General features: G+C 41.2%; 2 protein-coding genes across 7 annotated transcripts; one reads left to right on the top strand and one right to left on the bottom strand.

Annotated features, from left to right (window-relative positions):
- The first annotated feature begins 751 nt into the window (after positions 1–751).
- On the top strand, positions 752–13,353 carry ccdc30 (coiled-coil domain containing 30). Of its 5 annotated transcripts, none has more exons than XM_085927188.1 (26): positions 752–855; positions 1,455–1,630; positions 2,332–2,514; positions 2,813–2,933; positions 3,245–3,435; positions 3,761–3,835; positions 4,233–4,389; positions 4,587–4,658; positions 4,915–5,030; positions 5,098–5,222; positions 5,293–5,485; positions 5,671–5,769; positions 6,769–6,897; positions 6,985–7,122; positions 7,432–7,610; positions 7,726–7,972; positions 8,273–8,443; positions 8,956–9,165; positions 9,455–9,612; positions 9,708–9,852; positions 10,632–10,753; positions 10,905–11,046; positions 11,167–11,303; positions 11,452–11,569; positions 11,703–11,752; positions 11,843–13,353. In XM_085927188.1, the coding sequence occupies exons 2-26, from the start codon at positions 1,616–1,618 to the stop codon at positions 12,036–12,038; spliced, it is 3,489 nt and encodes a 1,162-aa protein (XP_085783314.1). In that variant the 5' UTR covers positions 752–855; positions 1,455–1,615; the 3' UTR covers positions 12,039–13,353. The 5 variants fall into 5 exon arrangements, with proteins under 5 accessions (XP_085783314.1, XP_085783305.1, XP_085783322.1 ...); XM_085927179.1 differs by having other exon boundaries at positions 3,758–3,835; XM_085927196.1 differs by lacking the exon at positions 3,761–3,835.
- A 1,086-nt stretch (positions 13,354–14,439) lies between these two features.
- znf362b (zinc finger protein 362b) lies at positions 14,440–20,936 on the bottom strand. Of its 2 annotated transcripts, none has more exons than XM_085922132.1 (9): positions 20,676–20,936; positions 18,832–18,895; positions 18,409–18,628; positions 18,114–18,218; positions 17,577–17,895; positions 17,105–17,329; positions 16,940–17,018; positions 16,439–16,597; positions 14,440–16,358 (listed from the first exon to the last, which is right to left on the bottom strand). In XM_085922132.1, exons 2-9 carry the CDS (start codon positions 18,892–18,894, stop codon positions 16,242–16,244), a joined length of 1,287 nt encoding a protein of 428 aa, XP_085778258.1. In that variant the 5' UTR covers position 18,895; positions 20,676–20,936; the 3' UTR covers positions 14,440–16,241. The 2 variants fall into 2 exon arrangements, with proteins under 2 accessions (XP_085778258.1, XP_085778249.1); XM_085922123.1 differs by having other exon boundaries at positions 18,409–18,655; positions 20,676–20,931.
- Between the last annotated feature and the right edge of the window lie 684 nt (positions 20,937–21,620).

Below are 21,620 nucleotides of genomic sequence, written 5' to 3'. Positions count from 1 at the left end.
AGAGCACATTATTAAGAAAGTGAGGTGCAACATCAGTCCAAAAATAATAACAAAAAATAAAATAGCAAGCTACGTACATTGCATTAAATAAGATATTTAATTTATAGAAATATTTACGACATAAAATGATAACGAATGAACAAATACAATAAAAATATATCAACATTAGAATAAAAAAGAAGTTAAATTAACTTAAAAATATTCAAATTAAAAAGGTGCACAAAATGTTTGTCATTATATTAATATAATAAAATAAAATATATCAACATTAGAATAAAAAAGAAGGTAAATTAACTTAAAAATACTCAAATTAAAAAAGGTGCACAAAATGTTTGTCATTATATTAATATATGTATTAGAATTTTGATTGTGACTAGGGTTCGGGTTTTAAAGTAGTGTTTGAAGTCAGAGTTAGGGTTTTGAATTTCAATCTTAGGGTTTCTAGCCTGGGTTAAGATTTGTAAGATTTCAAATCAAGGTTTCAAGCCGCTGTTAAGGTTTTAAACAAGGGTTAAGGCTTCAAATGAGTGGTTCAAAACTGGTGTTAGGGTTTCATGGAATGTTAAGTGTTTTAAAGTCAGCATTCAAGACAGTATTAGGATTTCTACAAAGAGTTTTGAAAAAGAAGGGTTTGAATAGAGTTGCCCCAATAACCAGGGTTGTGTTTTCCGGGATGGTTTCTGGCTTGGGTTAGGGTTCGCAGTGTTTGAAATCACCCAAGTCAGACGAATGCTTGTCCCCCCTCCTACAAAATGGTACGCTCCGTTGCCTAGGTGCTCGTGGAAGCCAGTTCACTTCGCTTCGTTTTAGCACGCTCAACATCACCCGTTTGCTTCAGTTAGTTGTCGCTGAATGGTGAGTAAAACGTTTCACAGCCATCAAGACAAAGCTCCGAAGTGTTGCGTTTATTTTCCTAGTGTTGTGTTACTACGGTGGTCACCAGCTTGACTTCAGAGGAGAGTCTGACTAGCGTTAGCCGAATTAGCGTTTGCGCAGCATTCAAACTTTGCAACTCACTTTGTCATTTGCCTAGCACATAACCCAATGGGTGCACAGTAGATTAAACTGAACACAGGAATGTCGCGTTTTAAAATGTGCTTTCGGGGCTAAACCACATCATGGCCGAGCTTGCGTGGGCAAAAGGAATGCAAGTGGTGTGTAAGTCTACTGGGAAAAAAAAAACCTTGCTCCTCCTTGTCAGACATTTTGAAAATTTAAGAAAATAAAGATACTTAACCCCACATTAGTTGCAAGAGGTGGACAATGAGTAGAGGACTTTAAATACACAATGTAGACATCACTTGGATCTGTTTAAATCCTTACTTCAGCATTTCAGTAGATCTGTCAGGACTAATCCCAGTCTGCTTTGGGCTTTGCGTTGGTCCTCTGTAACAAGGATCAGATTTTCAGACTGCTTCTTCCCGCATAAAGGTTATGTTTCGTATACTCTGCAGCAACGATGAGGCGGAAAAGGAATTTTATAGATAACCTTGGCACATGACATCCAACTGACGTACGAGGACTAATCGTCATCTAGAACCCCTCCACTCCTCCAACCACAGAAGCCAGGCTCCATCCCTGCCAGATGCTGTTCCATACGACTTAAAGTGTCACCATGGACCACAAAGAGGTAAACCTTTCAACTGCTGATATGCATGCTTTTTGAACAGCCTACTTTGTTTGTTTCTGTCACTTTGTGACATGCAGTCAGTTGTAATGCACACTTCTGATTTGGCTTTTGTGCCACTCATTGCATCCGCTTACTACTTTTTAGAATATCAAAATCCGCATGGCCGTGTGGTTACGTCTGGTACCCTTGATCACTATAGTTATCTTTTGGCTCCTCTTGTAAATATTATCGTGTCATTCAGTCCCTTCCGGCAGTAGTATAGAGTAATTTGTGTCGTGTTTAAAGACAACATGCCCCTGAGACATGATACACAGCTTGTTACAATATGCTGCATGTCACTGGCCACTCCTGGGGCCTCATGACGTGCCAGCTCGAGTTACACGGCCTGTGAAGTTCAGTATTGAGTTCAGCGACAGGTGTTTAGTGTTGGCACACCATTCTAAAGTTGTAGTCATCACCTATGTACTCTATGAAGCCAGCATCAGCTCCCCACAACACTGACAGGACTCTTGATTTTTTTTTTTCCAGGATGTACAGTACGTATTATACAGTACAGTAACCCCTCACTACAGTGAAACCTCTACTTACAAACTTTCACGCATATACAAACTAGACAACTGGATGTTATAGCATTAGATTTTGTCAAGAGTTGTATATCTTTTAAGGAATCCTGAAAAATGTGCTTGGTCTTTCGTCCTCAGGTGCATACAGAGCTGGACCAGATATCTGCTCGGCTCCAGCAGGATGGTTTGCTTCCAGAGGCTAGTCCGGAAGAGCGCCAGCGCCACCTTTGGCGGCGGCTCCTGGACACTGAAGCAGAGCTGCAGCAGTCCTCCCAGGAGCTGTGTACTTTGCGCACCCAGCAGGCCAACGAGATGAAGGAGGTGAGACTCTTTGTACAGATTGTCATGTCCCTACTCATTCAATAACTAATTCATGTTGGTTAATTCATCAAACTGGTGAGGGAGAGATCAGAATCATTGCTGACTCGACCACAGGAGGAAAGGGCCTCTCGATCACTCAGCGCTAAGTTTGTTTTGTTGTTGTTGTGATCAGTTATTTGCTATTGTGTTTTTTTTAATTGGCTGAGAAACCTTGGCAGAGGTCTGCTTTTTCCATTTTTTTAAAAATATTTTTTAAAATGTTTTTGTTACTTTTGAAATGTGTGCTTTTGCTTGTTAGGTGGACAGCTATGTAGAGCATATCCGTGGCCTGCTGCAACAGCGTGAGTGTGTAACTGCTGACTACGAAAGAGACAATGAACAACTGCAAAAAGAGCTCCACCACATCAGACAACAACAAGGTGGGGACAGTGCAACTTTGCTGTACACCACATTAATGTATTGTGTGAACGTATTCTGCTATGTACTCTGCTTACAAAAAATGTTCGGGGGTGAAAGTTTGGGTGAATTTGACCCTCACTATACTTTTGAATGCATGTTACGTGTTTCAGTACTTTTTGCACAACTTGCTGTTTTCTAACAATGAGCTGAGCGGCGAGACTTGCAACACGTTTCAAATTTTGCTCAAACCTTTTGTGAGTAGTCTGCAAATTATACCTGTTGTCCTGTGAGTCTTATTTCCCCGTCTTGTTTGACAAAACCTCTCTTATAGAGATTCAGAGCAAGGAGCTGGCAGAGATGTTGGCACAGGAAGACCTTGGGGAGATGGGCTTGAGCAGCCCCAGTGAGCAGGTAGCTTACCTACTGGTGGAGAGGGCAACACTCCTGGAGAGGCTTGAGGCTGCTGAGAGAAGGCTGGAGAGGCAGAGCTTGTCTGGCAACGTAAGGGATGTCCAGATACAGGTAAAGAACACACACTATTTAGAAGCTCTCCTTTCTCCTTTTTGACTTCTATTATTGTCGGGCACGAAAAATGTGATTTTCATCATCATCTTATTTCTATGGTGCATAATTAAAGCACAATTTAGAATACAGTCAAAATATTTCCAAAGTGATTGAGCCATGATGACAAGACAAGAAATTATGTCACCATTTCATTACAATTTCTTTTGCCTTCTGCTGGTCAAAGAAACCAGTGTGAAGCCTTCCCGGGCCTTCTTTTGTCCTCTCCTAATCTTAATGTATTGTCTGGTGTGCTTCTGCACACACCGGTTTTTGCTCTCAGCAGGGTTCATCCCAGACTCCTTGGAAGAAGCTGTTTGGGCTGCGCAAGTCTGCTCAGAACAAAAACAATATTACCCCTGTAGGTTCCCTCTCAAGACGAACTAACTCAACTAACTTTGCCATGATTTAAAACAACAGTATCTTCTGCGGCTGGTTTCGCTGTGGCATTGCTTGTTACTACTGGCAGCTGCATGAACACAGGAATGTTTTTCCTCACTAACGTCCTTGTGATGAAAGCTGTTGGGCTGCAGGGCCACGTTGCAATTGCCAGCATGAGAGCTGTTTGTTGTTGCACTTGTCCAGGTGAATTGTAATACAACCTGTCTTCTGATAGCTCTCACTACGTTGCAGACATGCGTCGATGATGAACTCAACTCAATCTTCGAAATGCATGTCACTGACAACACCCACTTTATCCCCTCACAAGCCCCCTGTCTGATCAACCCGTCATTAATGCCTGTCTGCTCCAACAACAGGCACACAATGAGGAGCTGTCTCGTGAGCATAATGAACGCCGGCGGCTGGAGCGTGACTTGGAGGAGGCGTCAAGCAGGCTAGAGATGGCTCATCAGGAAATCCGAAGGCTCAACAATGAGCTGGACGTGGCCAAAAGCAACAGCCTAGACCCCTGTGGTGTGTTACTCTAAGAACACTAAATACTGTATGTATGGCTTGCTGGTCAACATGTCACGATTCTTCAGCTACTATTTAGTATGATAATAACTTTATATTTCTCCTGGCTGCTTCTGCTTGCAACTATTTTGTCGCTACAGTCATCTGCAAGGAAAGAAAGTGGATTTGTACTTTAAATAAAATGGTTTCAATCTCAGGGTCTGAGCTTCAGGAAACACTCCAAGAACTAGACATTCTGAAGAGAGAAGTGGACAAACTAAAGCAGTGCGGTGAGAATGTGGACATTTTCTGTTTCGCACTGTACAGTTTGTTCTTGTGGGGCGTTACTTCATCTCAATGTTACTAGATGGTAAACAGATTTTCTTTGAAGGTGGGGGGTGGTTTTTAAGAAATGAATGTTACCAAAGTAATATGCTTTCAGTCTCAGTAATTTGAACAGAAAGTACTATGTCAGAACTGCTTTGGTTGTATTATCCTGGCTGTATTCAAGGCGATGTCATATATACATATATATATATTTTTTAGATATGATGAAGCTTCAGCAGGCCAAAGACGAAAGAGACAGACTAGACGTTGAAAACCAAAGTCTCAGGGAGATGGTGTCCTCTTTAGAGTCTGAAAAGAAAAAGCTTCTCGTGCAGGTTAGTTTTCTTGTAGAAGTCTATTCAAATTGAGACCAAACAGCAGCGTGTGGTTGTGTTTGTCCAGTTGGAAACAAGGCACATAAACAAAGATGCTTCCTTAAAAGACGATGTGAGGAAAAACAGCAAGTGCAGTGAGCTGCACAACATGTCTGGCATTTCAACCAAAGATTCTGATCCAACTCACAAACGGTGAGCGTGTAGTCTTTCACAATGCTCTTTTCATCAATGGTATACTGACACTCACCCTCTTCTATGTCAGCTGTCATGCAGCGATCGAGGACAAAAAAGTTCAGGTGAGAGAGCTGGAGCGTCAACTCCAAAGGCTACGCAAGGAGCAGGAGGAGCTGGAGGAGAGAAATGAGGAGTTGGAGGCTCTACTTGGCGAGGCCCAGAATGCCAGCAAGGAGGAGAGGCTTCGCCATGACGGAGATCTGGAGGGACTGCATCGACGGGTAATGATCGGCATTAACCTCTCCCTGCTAAATACTAGATATTGGGGGAGTGATAGTTAATATTTTGACAGAATAATAGAAGGTTGTCAGTTTGCCATAGGGCAAGTCACGCGAGTCCTTTAGTCAGAGAGAGTTTAAGTTGGCGTTTGGGGCCACTTAGTAATAGGTGTGAACTGACCATGCAGATCAAAAACCTTGAGGCAGAGCTGAAGAAGCAGGAAACTCAAGAAAAGCTGTTAAAGAATGGCGAAGAGGTCAAAAGCACAGAGTCCTTCTTGCAGCTGGTAAGAAACACTGTGTGACAAGAGCTATTGTAACAGATATGTCACTATAATTTAAATACATGAGAATGGTTTGTATTTACTGTAAATATTTATTTACTTTTAATATTTACTTCCCTTTTTGCTTAGAACAAACGGTAGTTTGTTGTTATTTTGTCCAAGACACTTTTGAAAGAAGTGGCAGGCATCATTTACTGAAAGATTTCAGTGTCAAAAAATGCAGAGCAATGTTACCTAAAAAAAAACCTGGATCCAAGTCTGAAATTTTACAGGGACTTTTGCTGTCACATCCTTCCACAAATTTCAGTGGAGGGGTGCCAATAATATGGTTAAAAAGTAATGAACTGGCACGCAAAGCAGCACCAAACTGCTAGTCAATTTTGAATCAAGACATGACTTTGAATGAACCTTTATATCAGGGGTCGGCAATTACTTTTGGATGCGGGCCAAAAAGAATTCTGACTATGGCATCGCGGGCCATTGCTTTTTTTTGGGCCCCCGTCCCTACTATTTAAATTATTAATTATTATATTACATTAAAATAAACATCATCTTACTTTTAAAATGCATTTAATTTAATTCCATTTGAACAGACCTTATGTTGTTAATTTAATGAAATATAGACTATATTTTACCTTCCCCATTGGAGAAAGGACATTTTATTTATTTTTTTGCATAAGATTACGCGCACTCACATGTCAATACCGTTCTGACCTGTGCGTCATGGATAACTGAAACAGGATGTTCCACCTGTTGTTGTCACTAAGGACTATCATAGCTCAATAAATGTTTTGAATTTGATGGGATTGTTGTATGGCATACAACAACCCCATCTTTTTTTTTCCCATCATATTAACGTCATCTCGCGGGCCAGACAGAATAGACGGCGGGCCAAAATTGGCCCGCGGGCCCCTATTTGCCGACCACTGCTTTCTATGATTGTTTAGTGTAGAAAAGTTAATTACAATGAAACGAAATGCTTCTTTGTGGCTGTATATGAAGCACCTACGGGACAGTGGCCCAGAAAGAATGGCTTTACTGGAAGCTCGACTGACTGAGGAGAAGGACTGGAGGAAACAACTCGAGCTCGACCTCAGTGCTGCTCAGGCTGCCTTAAAAAAAGACAAAGAGGTAATTATAGATTACATGGCTCCATTTTATGTGTTGCATGTTTCTCACTGTGTAAAAATTGACTTTTTTTTTGTCATTCTTATCAAGGCTTTGCAGATTGGTGAGAGAGAGCTGAAGAAACTAAGACTTGAGGTTAACAGTCTCACAACTGAGTGCCAACAAGGGAAAACCCTCATCAAGGGGCTCAACCAAGTCAAGGGGGAAAAGGCAGTTCTGGAGGAGAAGGTTTGCCGGATGTTGTCTTCACATAGTAGAGTTGCTATTTTTACAATGAGCTAAGCTCCCAACTAACTTTATTCCCATCTTGTTTGGAGGTTGCATGAGCACAGCACAACCTCTTTTCTGGGTCTTCCTGCAATATATTTTTGTTATAAACCAACACATATATCAGATATCATTATATGCTAAAATTGACGTGCATAAAATGTACAATTCTTATGATTGAATACAGACTGGGGTCTTCAAAAACAATTAAATCAGCATTTGCATTGAATGTTAAAAATAGATATCTTTCTATGACTATTTGTCTTTCAGTTAGCCCAGATGGAGCGAGCTCACCGTCGACTTCAGAATGAGTTGGAGCGTCACAAAGACGCTAATCACACCCAAAAGAACCTCCAGGATAACAGAATACAGGTGGACCAGCTGCAGGAGCAGGCTGAACAGCTGACCAACGAACTAATCAGCCTTCAGAAAGAACACAGCACACTCAGGTCGGTGGAATTTCACGTATGGCTTGGAAATGCTGAAAGGAGAGAAATGACTGGCCCATGAGAGGATGGCTCAGCAAAGCTTTCTTGTTTGGCTTACATTTTTTGCCTTGCCCAGGAATGAAATGACCTCTGAGCAGCGGCAGGTGGTAGAGCTGCAGGCCAAACTGAGCGACAGCATCCAGAAGAAGCTGGAGATTGAAGAGGAAAGAGTGAAACTGCAGCTTGAGATACAGCACCTCAAAGAGCAGCATCAGGGACAGCTTTGTTTGGATAATGAAACACTTTGCAGAAACCTGAAGTCACTTCAATCAGAGTCAGCTTTTGGTCCAGTGGAGAAGACCAACGAGAAACGCTTGGATCAGGTAGCTGCATTGAATTTCTTCTGGCAAATCCTTAAGCGCAAAAGAAATCCTATGCCTTATACTTTCGTTATTTTTTTATACAGTAGTTGTAATGGAAGATTCATATCTGATCGTGAACAAATCTATCCCTAATGTGACGTCCTTAGCATGTTCTAGCATGCTTTGTGCTGTTTTTGATGATCTGAATACAGTGTAATGTTTTCTTCTTTTTTTATTCAACTGGGCTTGTATTTTACCTTTAACAAAATCTGGATAATACAATAGGGCATTGATATGAATTTTTTTCCATCTCCTCATTAGTCCCTGGGCATAGTCCTGAGTCAGCAGGCAGAAGAGGCTAAACATTTGAAGCAGGACCTGCAAAGAGTACAAAGTCTATTCACCTCTGCAGAACGAGAACTGCGCTACGAAAAGGAAAAGAACTTAGACTTGAAGAGGCACAACACCCTGCTGGACAATGAAAAACTCAAGGTGTGTTTCGTATTCATTGAACAGCTGTGTAGTATTTCTTAGCTAAGGCTTGGTACACTTAGAATAATTTTTCAAATCTTAAAAGATTTTGAATGCAAGTTTCATACAGAAAAAAAAGACATTGTGTAGGACATGTTTTATTTACTGCTGCCTCCTCGTTGGTCAGTTCTTTGATTGGCTGCATTCCATTCATGCCACAGTTTACTGAGTCAAAATCTAAGAGTAGTTTTGCTTACCATACACATGAAGATTTTAAGGAAAATATTGGCTTGGTTTGTTATTTAAGCTTGTCAACCCTGACCTAATTTTGGCCCCATTATCAGGACACATCAGACGTAAGGATAGTCTCATAGGACAGTCGTAGAGGACATAAGATTGTCGGGTATTTGACGTACTTGGGCAAGGTGTAAGATCAGGACAAACACAGCCCAACTGTCTTCGTGTGTACCCAGGCTTAAACTCTCAATGGAGGAATGATGATACATTCAAGGAAATCATATTGTCTCTTATAGATTTCTGCAGAGCTGAACCAGGCACAGACAAAGCTGGCCCAGGTGGAGCAGAGTCTTCACACTCAGATGGCTGCATCAGAACGTCAGCAACAAAGAATCAGAGAGTTGGAGCTGGAGCTAGCACGCAATTCAGCTAATCGCGGCGTCGCCAAAAGTCTGCAAGAAGAACTACAGGCTGAGAGAGCAAAGGTCATTACTACTGACCAAAAGGTCAGTAGGGGGTGGATAGGACTCAAGCATTTGGCTGGAACACTATTTTTTGATTCAAGACAAATAAAGGTCATTGTCCTGATTTACATTACATTTTAGTCTCTAAATCGAGAAAAACCTTGACGATTGTGTTTCACCCAGCTGATTTTGGTCAACGTCTGTGCTGTCTAAAAGTTCTTTTTAGAATTTATTTTACAGGTTATTATCAGCAAAGAAGTTATTATCTGTCTGGTTTTAGCAATATTTTAGGTAGTGAGTGGCGCCACTTTGCATTTGATTGTACTGACAGGTGGTGGAGCTGCAGCTACAGCTCAAGACGACACTGCACCAACTGCACATGGAGGAAGCTCGATCCAGCGAGAGCAGCCGCCTGGAACGGGACAGCAGAGAGCTGTCTGACACCTTGACCGCCTTGAGAGCCCAGCAGCAGGAGGACCACATCAAAAGGTCCTAAATCAGAATTGCCAACCCAATGCCCCGTGTGAACCTGTCCTGAATAATCCTAAAAAAGCTGACCTCATCCTCCATCTTGTCTTTTTCAGGAAGCTCTTAGAGCAGCGTGAGGAGGAGCTCCAGCACCAAGTAAATTCCCTGAGGTTGAAGGAGGCCTCGCTCACTAGAACCAATGCCGAGCTCAGCCACCGAGCACAACAGATGGAGGCAGAACTTAATAACGCCCGAGAGGAGGTACAGAATGCCGTATGTTATTACCACGAAATGACATTACACACAAATAATTACCAATCATGCACAGAGAACATTAAGGTGCTAACTTGATTTATTATAGTTGTAAGACAATGCACACTGACAAAATGACACTTTACAGCACTGTCGCTGAATTAATAAAATTTGTTGGCATGGGGCATATGTTTGCCGTGTGTAAATAGCCCAAAATGTCGGCTCATGAAATGGATCAGCGGTGTGAAAAAAATGTGTGGACCACTGCCTTTACAAAAAATATATCTTTTTTACATGTGCATTGTTGGAATGAAAGTCGATATTCTAATACTTTTGTCAATGATTTGTACCTGGAAGCTTTAATAATATTTTCTGGAATTACAATGCTTTGATCGTGTAGTAACTTAGATGAGCATCATCGAAAATCGAAAATAATCGAAAATACTACCTACTTTGCTATGGTATTAATTGATGTTTTATATTTTGATTCATCTAAAGCCACTCATTAGAAGAATTTTAAATGTAATATGATTTTTTTTTTCCCAACATAAAATACTGTTCTTTAAAATTATGAGGATCTTTTAACTGCAATGTTTATCAAATTTTTATGATTGTTACTACTTCTTAATTCTTCATTTTCCCCAGTCTGTTATTTTTAATTCCATGCTGGTATCCCTGATGTTTAATTCTATTGCACTGTATGGTGTGCGCCCCAGTGGGTCTCCTTAGAGAATCCTGAGAGTTTTTTGTCCAGATGAGACTCGTGTCAAAGCTTATTTGTCTTTCAGATAAAAGATGATCAAGCCTCTTGTCGCAGACTGAAGGATGATCTAGCGGCCAGTCAGCTAGATTGTGACAGAATGCAAGGAGAGCTCAAGCAGGTTTTCCTGCAATTGAATACATACGTCAGGTGAGCCCAAATGTTATTCTAACATGAAATGCAACGTAATACATTTTTTATGATACACATTGTCTCAGCCAAATAAGATTATACCAAGAGTCACATGCCTAACTGAGATGTCAGATAGCAATATTAAGAGCTTCATTGCGACTCCAACTAGGAAGTACGATGAAAAACAGAGTAGACACAAGAGCAAACTACATCAAGCCAAGCAGGTCTTTCTCCAAGCCACTGCACAGCGGGACAACACCATCCAGAAACTTGAGAATGACTTAGCCCTGGCCACCAGTCTCTTGAACAAGGTCAGCTATTACGCCGTCATATGCCATCATCTTGTGTAACTGACGTGCATGCATGTCCTGGTTCAAAAGTGTATGATTCGTGAATTGCGCAGGGTTTTACAAATTCCCTGAACCTTACAGGAAAAGGAGAACATCCATAGTGTCATGGAGGAAAATGAGAAGCTTCTGGAAGAGAGGAGGAGGCTCTTGCTGAAGATAAGTGAAGCGGAGGAACTGGGCAGCAATGGCATGAGGGCAGCATCCACTGTCCAACACAGGTATCATTCTGTCTTGTGCATGTTTACCATTCTTGCCATTGAGAAGGACTTTGCCTCACTTAAATAAACAGCAATAGTCAACTAGGTGATAATAGAATATCAGTATTCGTAGTAGATGGACACGTAGTGAATATTGTGTCTCTCCAAGGGTCATTGTCTTAGAAGCAGAAAACGGGCGACTGCAGGATCAAACTCTAAGGCTGTCCAATCAGGTCAGTTCTTTGGAGCGTGCCTTGAGGAATGCCCAGTCCCTCAACAGCAATGAGGTAACGCACACAAACGAAGTGTTCTAGCTCAACATCTAATTGATGAATGACCAATCAAAGAGGCGTGTCTCAGTACTTTTCAGTGTGTCCCTCTTCTGCTCCGTTTAACACATTCATGATGTTATTTGAACAGAATTCCAAGAAAGTTTTTTGTGACAGCATCATGCAAACTTCAAATTTAAGGTATGAATGTCACACGAGAGAAAGAAGCATGATTTGAATGATTTCTCTCACGAGACGCATTCTGCCCTGTCTCACATCTGTACTCACCAGCCTCACGTCCAGTTCCTATGACCCTTGGGAGTTATTGGATGCAATCTCCCGCACCAAATGTCAGCATATGTCGGAAGGCACACGATCATCTGTTTCCACGCAGCAGCCATCAGAACAAGGCTACCTGAACCTTGTCTCCCCATTGCTTCCTCCTGACGCTATCTTGGGAAGTCCAAATAGTAGTGATGACGCATGAGGCACCAGAACCTGATGACGCAAAGACAAAGGGTAAAATATAAGCGGAATCAAAAGCAGAAGACAGTAGCTGACTTTTTCCATACCTCTGCAGTGGGAGATGAGATTGATGGAGAAGATCAGATTTATTTTAAGGGATTGGCCAATCGCCAATTCCCCATAATTAGGGAAATCAGCGCGGATTGATCAGTGCACCCCTAATCAAAACACTATAATAATAATAATAATAATAATAATATACCAAGAGAAGACTTCCACTGTCTTTCTTGAAAAGGGGGATCAAAATGGCAGAGGAACAAGAGGAAGATAGGACAAAATTATGTCTGGCCAGTGAATGTTGAAATGATAGTACCTGACTGAGAGTTCAAACAGCACTTTACAAAACAGTTCAGTATGTTTACATTTAGGGAAATGTAGCCGTTGGATGTGAATACATTTGCATTTTAACCTTTTTTTTTTTTTAAACCACAATTTGTAATTTGGTGAAATTTTGCCAATGCATGTAGTGATAATAGTGTTTTGCCTGTGTGATTATCCATGCACTAAGCAGCCACAACATTCTGCCAATTTACACTGTATAATGATAGTTAAAACAAGAGCTGCATCAAATATTTTGCCTTTACCAAGCGCTGGCGTCTAATCCAATTCATTTGTAGTCTTTATCAATGAGGGGTCTTGGACAAAGTGCATCGTGTCATTGTCTTGTTTGACCAGTTGATTAGGGATAAACGAGGTTAAGTCAAATACCATTGGTGTGGCAGTGTAGTCGAAAATGCAGGGTGGGCATTGTGGAGGAGACGACCTACAGCACGCTATAGGTAATGTTTCATTTTGATTGACACATTTAGATTATGTTGTATTAATTTAACAACATTTTCAGAATATTTGACATAGCTCTTTATTGTGCAAGTGGTCATAATAATGTGGCTGGATGATAACTACCAGGTGTCTCCTCACTGCTCATGTTACTCTAGTATTAATGATGAGATCATTTTAAGAGGAAGTGAATCCTGCTACTTTCATCTGCCTTGAGTCTCCGAGCATGATTTGTTCATTCCCAGGAGACTTTGTCAGAACAATTATTACTCGTAATCGAACACTAAGTAGGACCTTTGTTTGATACAATCACCAGTTGCATTTATATTATACAATAGGTACAGAAGGAACCCGTGTTGGCTTAAATGTGCCAAAGCGACAAAGTGTGACTTTGTCTTGCTGCTGTGTGTCGAAGTTGATAAATAGCAGTGTGCGTAAAATTCAAAAGAACCTTGAATTAATGTTTTTTTTTATTATAAACTATTTTCATAAATAAAGAACTTTACACAAATTGGCTTTTTTTTTCCATCTTGCTCCACATGTAAAGTCTCCAGTTCAGACAAAAAAAAGCAGATTGCGCTGAATTTAAAACAGTCTCTTTATTAAACAAGGTAAAGATACAAAGCTTTTTTTTTTTTTTTTTTTTAGTTTGAACATTGCTAACCCATGGGTTACTTTTCAGTCTTGGTTGTCATATTTAGTTGTCTAGAAACCGTATATGAAGCCACAATGCAAGACAAGAAAATGTTTTAATAAATCTACTCAATATTTTTCCATAGAGAAACTCAGGTTAGACAGTTATACAGATTACAGCTCCATGCAGGAGGGAAGAAGAAAAAGCAATGTTTACAGGACTGAATACTGCAGAACACAATACAGAATAATGAAGATGGGATGATAACACAAGTTAAGGCTTACATGTAAAATAACAATATAAAAGATTAATAACATACAAAGGTAAATTCCCCAAACAAAACCTATTTATGAAACCTTTAAAAATAGATATTATAAATGAGTAACGCATTATACAGTACAGCAAAAAATGAACAGCAACATTCTGCCCATTATCTCCAAAGACAGAGAGAATTAAGTTGAAGAGGCAGGGTTTGTTGTTGGTGTAAATGTCAAAAGTTGCCTAGGTCAGTGACTTACTTGAGTCCTGGACTCAGACTTCTTAGTTTACAGTTTACTTTTGTACATTGTTCGCGGTTCCTTCTCCGACGTGACGCCTCGCTATAGCACCTTTCTTCTAGTGCCTCAAAGGATACAACGTACCCTAATAGTACCATCAAGAGCTTCAGAAGTACAACGGAAACACAACAAATACTATGGGCAGTCAAAATAATACTACGCGAGAGAAAACGTAAATGCGGAAGGCGTCAGGAATCTTGGCATGTACAATACATTTTAGAAAATGTTCGCCACACTTCACTTTTTCCATTTTTGTGTTACCTCAGGAGTCGGGAACCTATGGCTCGCGAGCCAGATATGGCTCTTTTGGCGACGTTAAAAACATTATTAAAAAGAATACATTAGTACACTCAAAAAATTGTTGGTCTTAATTAAAATACATGCATTTAATTGTATTTAGCCTATCTGGTTTTGATTTTAATGGTATGGCTCTCACGGGGAATTTTTTTTTTTTTAAAATGGGCATTTATGGCTGTCTGCCAAAAAGGTTCCTGACCCCTGTGTTAAAAAGAGTGAAAAAGAGTGTAAAATGAGTAGACGTAAGAAAAAAGCTCACTCCAGTTCAAGTCTGTCATTGCAAATTTGCACAGCAAGTATTTTCAGGCCTATAGATCATGTCAAAACGAATCAGTGAGGAGAAAAAATGAAGCTTCAACATTGCTTCATGAACCAGTTATAATTTTTGACTCCTCTTGATGACTTTTGGTTACAAAGAAAGGAGTTTAAGAAATGGTAAGTCAGTGTGCTTTCAGTCCAACATTGAACAGAGAGTGCCAGTTTCAGGAGTCAAAAAATACAACTGATTCATGAAGCAAATATGAAGCGTCATTCTCCCATTACTAGCTGTAATCGCTCCCCAAGGTCTGTCAACAATGTACTGAGCAAAGGCTGTGAATACTGCTTTACGTCTTAGGTAAACCTTTCCCAAAACTTTATCATTATGTGAGTAGAATTGAAGTAATAAAGAATTGAATCAAATGTGGAAAAAGTGAAATGCTATGAAGACTCTCCAGATAAACCGTTAAAGCATAATGGATGTTTGTTTATACTGCAGTTCATTCCATATGCATAAAGCTTCTGACAAACTCCTTGCTGTACAGTTGCTGGAGTTACTTCACATTTTGGTCCAATGATTAGTTAATGCTCACTACTCAAGTAAAATTAAGTGGATACTTTTTGTTTCGATATGTTGTTTTTAGCCGGGGTGGTAAGTATGGCTGATTAGTCCTGGCACCAATAATGTGTGAAGCTCATACTTGTAAAATAAAGCTTAATAATTCAAGACTGGCTTACAACATATGGCACTAGTTTGCAGGGCGTGGGAAGAAGGGCAGAGGGAATGGTCATTTATAAAAAGGTTACAGTGATTGTGTGATGTGATCACGAAGGTGCCATCAAATAAGTGAGTGAAGGCTTGAAAAGGGGTTGAGAACTTTGCTTCCCTTTATGGATCTCTACGCCTTCCATCCTCACATCAACAAAACAATACAATCTTTGAATGCTTCCATTGTCATCTACGATTGCCTCTTGAAATTTCGATGACCCTGTAAACGTGTTCTTGAATAACTATGCGAGTAAAACAGGAATAGTCTTTTTTTTTTTTTTTTTTAACGCGGTCACTGCTCCTAGCTGCCACAGATAATGCCCTCTTGCATTTCCCCCAACCAACATGATTTCAACAATTTGAGCCAAAGCAACGAGGCCTAAAAAGTGCTTTAAGATTCTCTTTGGATGTCTCCAGAACACACCCAGCAAACATTTTACTGTACAGCTTGATCAATTCTTTTTCTCAGAGAGGAATTTATCATCTGGTATATCTTAAAATCCCATTTAATGGATAAGGAAGAAAAAAATACAGAAATGTTTGATGGCCAATTGATCTGAGCCCGTATTCATAAAGAATCATCTCCTCTCTGAGAGGACTCTTTACGAAAAAGTTTACATGATGCGTACGAGAAAGTGCTTCTTAGATCTGACGCACGACATTATTTGCCACCTGGTGCTTATCATCCGGACCACATTAGCTGTATTGTACATTCACTAAATGGCGCCCCCGTCCCCGACTCTCGCACTGAATGCTTACGTCAGCTGTCATAATGCTAATTCCAGCTTTATGTAGATGACCGCCGCTCCAGGGCCTGTGAAGCTCGCGCCTAATATGGGCGCTTAATAGAACCGATACTGGGCGCCAGGCAGCTCAGATAAGGGAGATCCGTATGGGGATACTGGGGGACTCAGTCCTCTCGGGAGACTGGTGGCTCACTAGGTGTTCCACCACCGTGTGTTTGGACATGTGCTTCATAAGGTAAGTCTCCTGCAAGAACAGACAACATACATCGTGAGAATCACAGCGACAGACGTAACATTTACTTATTGCGCGCTTGGTTTACTTACCGAGGTGTAAGCCCGGCCACACATGCTACAACAGTATGCCTTGGCGTTTTTGATGGCGTGCGCCGACAAGTGGATCTGCAACGATGCAGAGTCGGCGTAGGCACGGTAGCAGTTGGGACATTTGTACGGCTTGTCTTTATTGTGCTGCCTCTGGTGAGACTGGAAAGACAAATTTGTCATCATTCCCAAAGCCGTCGCCATTATCGAAACCCGAGACAAAGAGATTTGGACAGTCGTTTATTCCAGCTGCACTCCGACTCTACAATCGAGCCCGCAGGCGCGGGGAGACCTGGAGCTAGAGACTTGGGACTTTTTATCTGCACATGATGCACTTTAGTAAACTACCAGCTTGCACTGCATGTTACGTATTGGACCAGCAGTGTGTTATGGTGCCTCTTTTTTTAAATGTCATGAGCCATTTGACAACTAATTTTCCCCAGAGGGGACAATAAAGGTTCAATCGACTTATTGTCTGCCACTGGGTGGCAGAAATAAACTCACCTGGAGATTGGACAGTTGGGTAAATGCCTTTTCACATCCGGGGTGAGCACATTTATAAGGCCGGTCGCCGGTGTGGATTCTGCGACAAAGAGAGTGATTATTCCTATTTGACTTTGCATTGTCAACTTGTGAGCGCTCTTTAAAGGCCCGTAACAGCTGACTGACCTGGTGTGCTGCTGCAGATGTGAGAGTTGGCGGAAAGAGTTCTCGCAGTAGGAGCAATGGTAGGGTTTGATGCCCAGATGGATACGCAGGTGCTGGGCCAGGTAGGAGGCGTTGGCGAATGTCTTGGAGCAGTGCGGACACTTGTGTGGTTTGGCTTCTGTGTGGGACTTGGAGTGGATCTGCATTTCTGACTTGGTCAGGAAGGTGAGTGGGCACACTTTGCACCTTTTAACAAAGAGACCCAGCATCAGCTCCTTGATCATTTTGTCTTAGGTTTCATTTTCCTCCCTCTACCCTGTATTTGTTCAAACTTAATTGCAAAGACAACAGTAAATGTGAGCTCCACAAAATTGGCTGTTGGGCCAATTTAGTGTTAGAACGAGAGTCAGAGATCTGATTCACTCTGAAAGGTGTCAATTGGGATGCAAATGAGCTCTACATGGTGAGAAAACAGCAGCTTTGAATGTCCAACCTGTATGTTTTGCCCTCTTTGGGTGCCACAGTGATGCAGCCTTGGTCTGCCAGAATAGGATAGGGGACCACCAGCAAAGGACCCGACTGGTTCTCAGCTTTGATCTTCTTTCGTCCCCGGGGTGCCTTGGGTGGCGGGCCCAACAGTCCCGCCAAACCTCCAACCTTCATGTGGTCCATGGCAGGACCAGTAGCCAGCCCAGAGATGATGTTAACTGAGGGGGCACCACCCAGGCGGTTCTGATTGCTGGAAGTTGGTGTTGTGGGGGTTAGTGCATCGGAGGTGCTGTGACCTTCGGGTCGGGATGAAGGAGCTAGACCTATGGAGGTAACAGGTAGGACAATGCTATTATTATTATGACATTGAAGTGCTATTTACTTGACGGGTAGCTCAAGGTATTTTTTTTTTTTCATTCCAAATACAACTTCAACTTTCTCTTAATCGTCTCTCCTATACTGACACAAGACCAAGCAACGCGATAAGGCAAATTTCAGCTTGGATGTCAGTATGTTTTCCTGGCATAAAAATCCGCAGTACCTGAGCGATGGTTGGCGCGGGCGTGCTGCTCGCTCAGTTGCCTCATATGCCAGTCCTCCCATAACCCTTTGGCCTTCACAGCCGACTTGTCGTCCATATTTCCATCTAGAATTTAAGAAGGCAAGACCAAACGTTACTTACATCCTTTACCAACAGAGTGCAAGACAAGTCTTGACAGACTTTTTTTGTCTTTATTGGGGGGGTTATTGGTATAAATAGATGTGATAAAACTCAAGGAATTCCATGTGAGGAATTAATGATTACATCATGACAGAAGAGGAGAAAAGTTGGCTACCTGGTCCAGAAGCTGAACGAGCATGCAAAGTGATATCCGACTGCTGCTGCGGGTGGTGGCCCGGCACTTGCTGCGACTGTGGTTTGGGAACAGACATAGAATGCTGGGAGCCGCCGCCCTCAGGGGATGAGGTGGGCAACAGCAAAGGTTGCTGGGAAGGCGTGGAAGTTGGCGGCATATGCAGGGGTCGAATCTTCTCAGCCATCAGTTGCTCCTTGATCTTGTTTATGAGCACCAGGTTATCCAGCTGAAAGGGTTAACGAGTCATGCTCAACAGAAAACTGACAGATGATTGTTTCATCAGATTTTTATCAGATATCTAAAATGAGCTTTGATTTTGTAGCTTTTTGTCACAACTGGCCATTCACACATGGAAACAACAGAAGATAGAAACATCACAGGTAAGTGATAAGGCTGACTTACCTGGCCAGGCATGGATGGCGGTGGCGGCCAAAAATAAGGGTTGTTAAATCGTGGCTCTGCCATCCTAAAATTCAAAACATTTAATGAGACACTAAGATAAGAAAGGTATTGCTCAGGATGATTTATATTTTTAATAGATTTGTTTTTACGCAACTTCCGTAGCACTTAGGCTGCTTCAATTAACAGCACGGCTGATAAACATGGAAAGTAAAAATGAACATCTGAGATATTGTGGACACCTAGAAATGTATTTGTGTTCCGAATTAACCAATCACAAAGTCACAGGGGTCAGCCCATACCTGCCACCATTTAAAGTTTCTCTGAATACCACAACACAACATTCAGATGTTCTACATTTGTTATCAGATCTTACAGCATAAGAGCTTCCGCACCATCAGAGGAACCTCATTGTTCAAAGACATCAAAAGATGTGCATAATTCCAAGGCATTAAATTAGAAATACAACAATTAATTGATTATTATACTTATTCACATTTTTCAAATGATTGAGTCATTATTATAAAAAACTCAAAATGTAACCCTCTTTGCAGAAATATTCACAGTCCTTATGAAAATCGTTTTCTCCAAGTACAAGACATTGGCAAATATATACTTTTATTTGGGAAAACAATGATCGACAATTTTGCCTATTTCTGTCATGTTACAAACCATACCAGTAATTGAATCATAATTTATGATTGTGTATTTTCTGTTCTGTCAATTTGAAATGTGTTTTGGAACCAAGGGAAGGAAATCAAAATGTTTTTAACCATTTTTCCTTTGTCATTGATTAATCGAGAAAATAATGAATACATTATTAAATTATAAAAATAACAGTTTGTTGCTGCCATACATAAAATGAATGAATTTTGCAGTTTTGTTAAACGTTGGTTGGGTGTATCAAGAAAATATTCTACACGGATAAAAAATTCATAAGATAAAAAATGTGACAAATTGAAGCGTCAAGCTGTAATAGAAGTTTAACTGCGTGCGTGTGCAGACTTGCAGTTGCAGTTCAAAATTTTAAACGTCATCTAAATTTAAATACAAATACTGGCGTCCTGAGTCGTAGGGGTGAGCTTTGAAATCTAGCTTTTTTGTCTTTTCATCTGCCCTTTCTGCTGTGATGTTCGTATTTCCGTGAAGAAAATAGTTAGTCGACCTTTTTTTTTTTTTTAATTGGAAACCAACTTTGCCTTCCTGTGGTGTTCGACCACCTCAGAACACCCATCCGGATGTGGGAGCTTTTCGGAACTCTTATTTTTTGCCAGACCTGTACGGTCCATCTGAAAACATTCCCAGACAAAAGAGAAACAAAAATGGCAGCCTTATTTTTATAAGGCGGGACGCCATATTCTGCAGTCTTTTTCTCCCTCCCCCCTCCCCAAAAAATGTAGTGAGTGCGTTGTGGCCGAGAACGTGTGACTGTTTATTGCGTCCATGTTAGCACGATGGCTTGTTTACGGCCCCTTGCACAGCTTTGAATAGCCCGGCCTCCCCACCCCTTAAAAAAACTGACACTTCCTACAACAACCATGCCCTGTCGAGGGGGGAGGGAAAAGGGGAAAAAAAAGCAGCGCGGAAACAGACAAGATGCGGTCGCAAGCACAACGGTCTATAAACGAACAGCTTTCTTTCTTCTACACAACGCCTAGATTACGCAGTGAAAGGGCGACGTTCTATTTGAACCAAATCCCACTTTGTTGTGTGCGTGTGTGGTTTTTTTTTTATATTCTGCAACTTTTGGACGAATGAACGGCGGCTTGATTTTTTTTTCTTTTTTCGTGCACGGTGCAGTAGTTTGGAGTAGAAAAGACAACGAAAATGCATGCACAAATAAATACCTTTGGTCCTGACTGCAGGTATTGTCTTGCGAAGACAGCTTTCATATACAAAAAAGACTGGATGCCCTTTCTGCCTGCCTCCAGTCGGGGCAACGCTTCCGGGTCGCTTTGTTCACTTCTGGGTGCCACTAGTGCTGCAGCCTCGATGGAGCGGCAAGCACGCACACACGCACCGACGCGCACGCAGTCGGAGAAAATAATTTGTTTTTTAAGTAACTCTCTGACCTACTTTGACAGCACTAGAATAGACTTCACTCATAAGAATATTTTAATTCAGACAGTGGTTTTCAAGTGAGGGCATTAGTACCACTAGGGGTACTTGAGATTAAAAAAAAAAAAAAAAACAACTATGTGTGTGTGTGTGTGTGTGTGTGTGTGTGTGTGTGTGTGTGTGTGTGTGTGTGTGTATATATATATATATATATATATATATATATATATATATATATATATATATATATATATATATATATATATATATATATATATATATATGTATATATATATACAGTGGAGCCTCGGTTTTCCAACACAATCCCATCCAGAAGGCTTTTTGAGAAGTGAATCGTTCGAATCATGTTTCCCCATTACAAATAATGGAAAGAAAATTAATCCGTTCCAAGAAAACAACCCGCCTTTTTTAAGCATTTTTATCATTTGCGCATTTCAGTCCGATCGCGCAACTGCAGTGCACCAACGAGCGAGCAACCGTAGCGCGTCACCGACCACTACACTGCACCACGCTGGTCGCATTATTGTGACAGAGCCGTCGCTGAAATTTAGAAAATATTTTCAAAGTCCTGATGTACTTTCCAAAATTTAAATCTACTTCAGTGCGCTGGAAGTTTAATTTTGTCCGATCGCGCAACTGCAGCGGACCGCCGAACGCGCAACCAGTGCACGCCGCCGACCGCACAACTGCACCGCGCTGGTCGCATTGTTGTG

The sequence above is a fragment of the Syngnathus leptorhynchus genome, chromosome 1, assembly GCF_054491065.1.
Source record: "Syngnathus leptorhynchus isolate UIUO chromosome 1, UIUO_Slep, whole genome shotgun sequence".
Taxonomy (NCBI): Eukaryota; Metazoa; Chordata; class Actinopteri; order Syngnathiformes; family Syngnathidae; genus Syngnathus; species Syngnathus leptorhynchus.
Note: the sequence above shows the minus strand (reverse complement) of the source record. Positions and strands in the feature narration are given on the sequence as shown.

Bases quoted from the DNA above. Each gene is read 5' to 3' on its own strand.
- znf362b (XM_085922123.1), bottom strand. From the start codon at position 18,894: ATGGCAGAGCCACGATTTAACAACCCTTATTTTTGGCCGCCACCGCCA. The intron at 18,656-18,831 runs GTAAGTCAGCCT...TAACCCTTTCAG, and splicing joins CGCCATCCATGCCTGGCCAG to CTGGATAACCTGGTGCTCAT. The intron at 18,219-18,408 runs GTAGCCAACTTT...CTTAAATTCTAG, and splicing joins TCGTTCAGCTTCTGGACCAG to ATGGAAATATGGACGACAAG.
- ccdc30 (XM_085927179.1), top strand. The intron at 10,754-10,904 runs GTGAGCCCAAAT...GACTCCAACTAG, and splicing joins CAATTGAATACATACGTCAG to GAAGTACGATGAAAAACAGA. The intron at 11,047-11,166 runs GTCAGCTATTAC...TGAACCTTACAG, and splicing joins CCACCAGTCTCTTGAACAAG to GAAAAGGAGAACATCCATAG.